Source organism: Aulonocara sp. 'chitande type north' Nkhata Bay, linkage group LG18 (assembly GCF_057382095.1).
Source record: "Aulonocara sp. 'chitande type north' Nkhata Bay isolate Kocher_YH1m ecotype deep benthic linkage group LG18, A_spYH_male_GT1.1, whole genome shotgun sequence".
Classification (NCBI taxonomy): domain Eukaryota; kingdom Metazoa; phylum Chordata; class Actinopteri; order Cichliformes; family Cichlidae; genus Aulonocara; species Aulonocara sp. 'chitande type north' Nkhata Bay.
In genome coordinates, this window is record NC_141361.1 from 15,405,824 (window position 1) to 15,411,240 (window position 5,417).

Consider the following 5,417-nt stretch of genomic DNA (forward strand, 5'->3'; position numbering starts at 1 on the left):
TCTCATAGTTTTATTAAAAATGTAACAGACTACAAGCATGCAGCACTAGCCAAAATGAACACAAAAATAACTGCATGTATTATTTTGTTTATTATTTTGTAAAGCAAAAGAATAATGCTGATGGTATTAGAATATGAAAATAAGCACAATACCCAATACTCTGTTGGGAAGAAGTCATGTTCTGCTGAAAACTGGAAAGATTTTTTTTTTTTTATTATTATCATGGATAATCAAAGTGACATATATGTATATATATATCTGTAATACCATGTACAGCATAATCAGCAGATCTAAACACAAATGAAATTGCTACAGCAACAAAAGGTTCTTTGATCATAGAAGAGTTTGGTCAGAAACTATAACCACAGATAAGTACATGAAGCAAACTTGATTAAACATAACATATTACAACATATTACAAAATATTACAACATATTGCACACCATCGATGTTAAACAGAAGTTTCCCACTTTTCTATTCTTCTTGTTTCAGTTGCACCTTTCCAGTAAATTACACGACTGCACTCTGACCCCAGAACAACTTGAAGTCTTTATGATCCAATCATCTGAATGAGGCTGTTTGAGTTACGATCATAGGTTTGGCAGGATGAACAGCTCTATAATATTTTACTCAGACTTTGCATTAAAAAGTCAGTTTCTGTTATTAGTAACTGCCAGTCATTTCAATTTGTGCTTTTTTTTTTTTATACCATTATCTGTAAACTCCAGAAACATAAGTCTTAATCCCAGATATCTCAAAAAGTTTCTGAGACAATCAAACCAGCTCTTCTGGTTTGAAATCATATAGACCACACTCCATTATGATGTTTATGATGACAATAAACCTCTTGAATATGTGTGCATACTTTGATCACTGATGGCTAAAGACATGAGGAAACCAAATGCAGTTTCACAAAGAAGTAGCAGGTTATGTTGCTCAGTCTATTTTTGGCATTTTATTTTTTATTTAATGTTATTTAGTGAATGTTAATATAAACATATTTGACTGAATAATAAATGGCAAGCAATAATCTGATGAAAATAAGCCGTTATGCTGCATTGATATAGGTTACTGATCAGTAATTTTAAAGAAGAGTCAGAAAATGGTTGTAAAAAGCACCAACATTGGGGGAAATCATTTTGGAAAAACATATTGGCAGTTCATTCCCAAGTGAACCCAGATTCAAAAGAACAATGAAATCCGTTTGAGACATTTTGAGAATCAACTATGTTAATGAACAAGATGTATTAGTTCTGTTTTTTTACAATATCAAGGTGCCTGTGACAACTCTTCACCACTTGTTATCGATGTTATTGTGTGCCGGTTTTGTCTGTTGCGAAAGCTGTTATTGTTTTTTTTGCGGCCCAAGCTCTTTAGCATTTCCTTCAAATGGGTTTTGAATTTAACCCCCACAAACACATAAAACACGGGGTTAAGGCAGCATTGTGAAAAGGCAAAAAGTCGAGTAATCTCAAGCGCATAATCCAGATTTTTGCTGTATTGACAATCTTCCCCTAATGAGTCACTTTCTCTGGGCCAGTAGGAAAAGGACTGCAGAAATATCACTAAATTGTAAGGTACCCATCCAACAAGGAAAACAACCATGAGAATAAAAATTAGTTTCAAAGTTTTGTTTCGTCTTCTTTGCACAGGATGAAGCAACCTGCACATGATATGAGTGTAGCAAAACATGAATACCACTGAGGTAATTAGAAAGAGGATGTTTTGCTGGTAGATTCCCCACAAGCTCCAATAAGAATCTGCATATACACAGTACTTTGACTCTGCAACTTTGGTGGAAGCAAAAGCTAGACTGGAAACCAGGATGCTAACGACCCAAATGATCGCAGATGCTACAATACTGTAATACCCTGTGGTGGAAACAATGTCAGACAGAGGATTTATAACAGCTATATAGCGGTGAGCAGTCATCAGGATGAGGAGGATACCGCTGCTGTAGAATCCAAGGCAGAAGATAAAGTTCACTATTTTGCATGCATGCTCCCCTAAGGTCCATCCGTGCATGTTGTAGTAGGCCCAGAAGGGCAGAGAAGCTGTGAAGAAGAGATCTGATACAGCCAGATTCAGGATGAAGGTGTTGGTGAGGGATTTCAAATTCTCAAACTTGACCAGCACCACGAGGACCAGGATGTTGCCAAAGATGCTGAGAATCACCACAATGGAGAAAAAGACTGGAGTGAAGATCGCTCCAAATTGGATGACACCTGTTTTGTTGCAGAGTTCATCGTAGTCATAATCATAGGGGTACGAGGTTGAGTCAAGGCTGGTGCTGATAGTATCTACGTTATCCATTGTATCCACTTTCTTCCAGCATAAAGGGAAATTTAAAAAAGACTGTTAGACAGGTATATCAAGTAGGTCAAATTTCACAGTCTTACTTAAGGACTTATAATATTATAAACCTTTGTTAGACAAGGCTATCTAACAAATATTAGCTAATGGTCAGTGACTCTGTATTTGGATGCATATCTCACTTTTCTCACTTACTCTCTATTATAATATTTAACCAAGAATACATTTTAAAAGTTATTTATATTTATGGACTTAAAAATGTATTTGTGTAGTATATTCTATGCACTGATTTGTGTTTTTTGACAGGATTTTATCAACGAAAACATCAAAGAAGAAATGCAGCAAACCTAGAAGCTAGCAAATAAAAACTAATCAAGGACTGTTTGTGACTGAGCCACTTTTGTGTATATTTAGTCATTGCAGTGGGTACAAACTGGCTTGGAGAAACATTGCAGGTTGAGAAGGTACAGCACATTGTGAATTGCCTGACCAAACAGTCTGGTAGAGAACCTTAGAGAAGATGAAGGGCTCAAAGCTTTAAACATAAACCAAAACTTACTTTACCTTTTCACCCTGACTTTTAACTGATTATGCACTATGGAGAGCGATTAGAAAGCAAAAGAAAATAATATAGTATGTGTAGATTATATTATTTAAGTTTATTTTCTATATTTTAGCTCGTACTTTTAGCTGTTTTGCTATTTCTTATTTTTACTAAGTATATTTTTCAGTTTTCTTATCAGATTATTAGGCATACACACAAAAGGTGATTTTGTTTAAAGTTTGATTGACTAATTGGTAATTAGAGATGCACTAATCGACCAGTCAGGAAGAGGAGCCATCTGATTGCCAGAGTTCTCTGTCCTGAGCAGTAAGTCAGCCTCCCATATGTCTGACTGTGAACTTCATTCCAAGTGTCATTCAATTGTGCACAGATACTCACAGGTGCATACTAATGTGTCGTTACCATGGAAGCTCTTCACTGTGAGTGAAGACACAAAGTTGAATTTTGTTTGTTTATGCCATCAAGTACAGGTTTTAGAAATAAAACTGGAACATGAAAAATTGGTACTGAGAGACACTTACAAAAAATTGGAAATTGGAATTGACTAAGAAAATCAATGCATCTTTAATGTTGATCAATATGTAAATGTTGGAATATTGCAAGTAATCAGGATTGGTGGCCTGTTCTTTAAAGCATCAGTAATTTCATGTTTTATGAAAGCCTTGTGATACAAGGCTTATGTTAACACAAGAAGTATCATGTAGAAAATGAAATAAATCATATCAGAATCGGGGTGTAAAGTTAGTAAATCTAAGTAAATATTACCTTACCACACAGAATAAAGATAAGCTACTCCAAGAAGTTTTGTAATTTGAGAAAAAGGAAATTGTTTTGTGTTGCTAGTATAATTTGCTTGAGAACTTTTTTGCAAAAATCCATTCTAAGTAATAAGTAGGATTTTTTTTGAAAACATTCTAATTAAAACGTAGAGTTCTAGATTTATTTATGTCAATGCAACTCAGTTTGTTCAGTGAATATAAGATAGCATTAATGGTCATAAAAGGGGGGAAAGCCACAAAAAGGCTACATACATTCATTGTGTGCAGTGCACAAAGTGCTGTTGTGTGTCATTGTTTTCAATTTTCTCCATAGTTTCCTTAATCAGTGTCCAGGTTTTCACTAAATCAAATGCACAAATTAATCAAAATGTGTGCACAAATCTGCAATAGCAGTCACGCCTGAAAAATGTTCCCACTCTGTAAACATTGATTGAACCTGTACACACTCTAAACTTTAACGTCACTTTCAGCAAAGGTCAACCTTAGACTTTGACTGAAATGAAAGAAAATCAAAACTATACTGTACCTGCACAAAGGGGGTCTGCACACCAGGGTCCTCAGCAAGGTTGTTAGCGAAAGGTTGGTGAGAGTGGTTTTGAATATCACAAAGGTGAACAGAAACTACGCATTTTTTTCAGTTCATCCAATAAGCAGTGATTGTGGGACTTGTGTTTCACATGTGATGAAAACATGTTCCCTGTAACTGAAAACACTTAGTGGTGTGTACAGGTTTCATTTGTAAATCTGTGTTCTACCTGTAACTGTTTATTGAGAAACTTTCATTACTGCAGATAAACCAAAGACAATGAAAAGAGCCGATAGGGAAGAGATATCAAATCAGTTTTCCAATGCATCAAAGGTAGTCCTTTTACAATAAATAGACATTCAGGAAGTGCTGTTGCCTTAGCCGGATGATTCTAAATTGCCCATGTAAGAATAGTGAGAATGAGAATGTGAATGTTTGTCTGTCTGTCTGTTAGCCCTGCGTGAGACTGGCGACCTGTCCAGGGTGTAGCCTCCCTGTCCTCCTACTGTAGCTGGGACGGGCTCCAGCCTCCTCGCGACCATGATAATCAGATAATCGGAAGATAATGGATGGATGGATGGAAAGAAGTATGTGTCTAATTTATTAATATGTAACCCTTAGTAAACACAAATTACATTTGATGTCACTTCATGGCTGTTATTTAACCTACCTACCCAGATGCTGAGTGTTAAGAAAAGTCTGAGCAATAACTAGAACAGAAAAGTCAATAATGTGAATAAATGCACACTGATTTTGTGCGTGCTTGTTTGAGGGCATATGTCTGTGGTCACTTTGGTATTTTTATCCTTATGAGACTGCTAAACTAACAACAAGAGCTTTTTTTTCTAAATAAATTCAGATTCAGACCTCTTTGTGTACCCCAGATATTTAATGTCAGTCAGTTGTTTTGTAATTCTTTTATTTAGCTTGTTTTTATTTATTTATTTTATTTATTTATTTTTACGTGAAATGGTCCCTTTATTTAAGCAGCCAACAAGTTCTTACGTTTTTGAATTCTAACAACTGGTTTTAAATACCCTGCACTAATTTTTTACTTTCTATTATGAATTTGAACTCTTAAACGGTTTTACGTTGTATTTATTTTATATATTGTATCGTGTATATCCAGTATTAGACTGTATTCAGCTTTCTATTTTACCTTGCATTTATTTTATCTATCATGTGTATTCCGTGTCATATAAACATATCATGTTTTCAGCTTTCTGTTTATGGT

The 5,417-nt window shown here is 35.1% G+C and overlaps 1 protein-coding gene across 1 annotated transcript; it reads right to left on the reverse strand.

The window, feature by feature from the left end:
* Positions 1-122: 122 nt before the first annotated feature.
* LOC147308238 (chemokine XC receptor 1-like) lies at positions 123-4,211 on the reverse strand. Its single transcript, XM_086271525.1, has 2 exons — positions 4,184-4,211; positions 123-2,325 (listed from the first exon to the last, which is right to left on the reverse strand). The coding sequence occupies exon 2, from the start codon at positions 2,311-2,313 to the stop codon at positions 1,270-1,272; it is 1,044 nt and encodes a 347-aa protein (XP_086127651.1). The 5' UTR covers positions 2,314-2,325; positions 4,184-4,211; the 3' UTR covers positions 123-1,269.
* Positions 4,212-5,417: the final 1,206 nt, after the last annotated feature.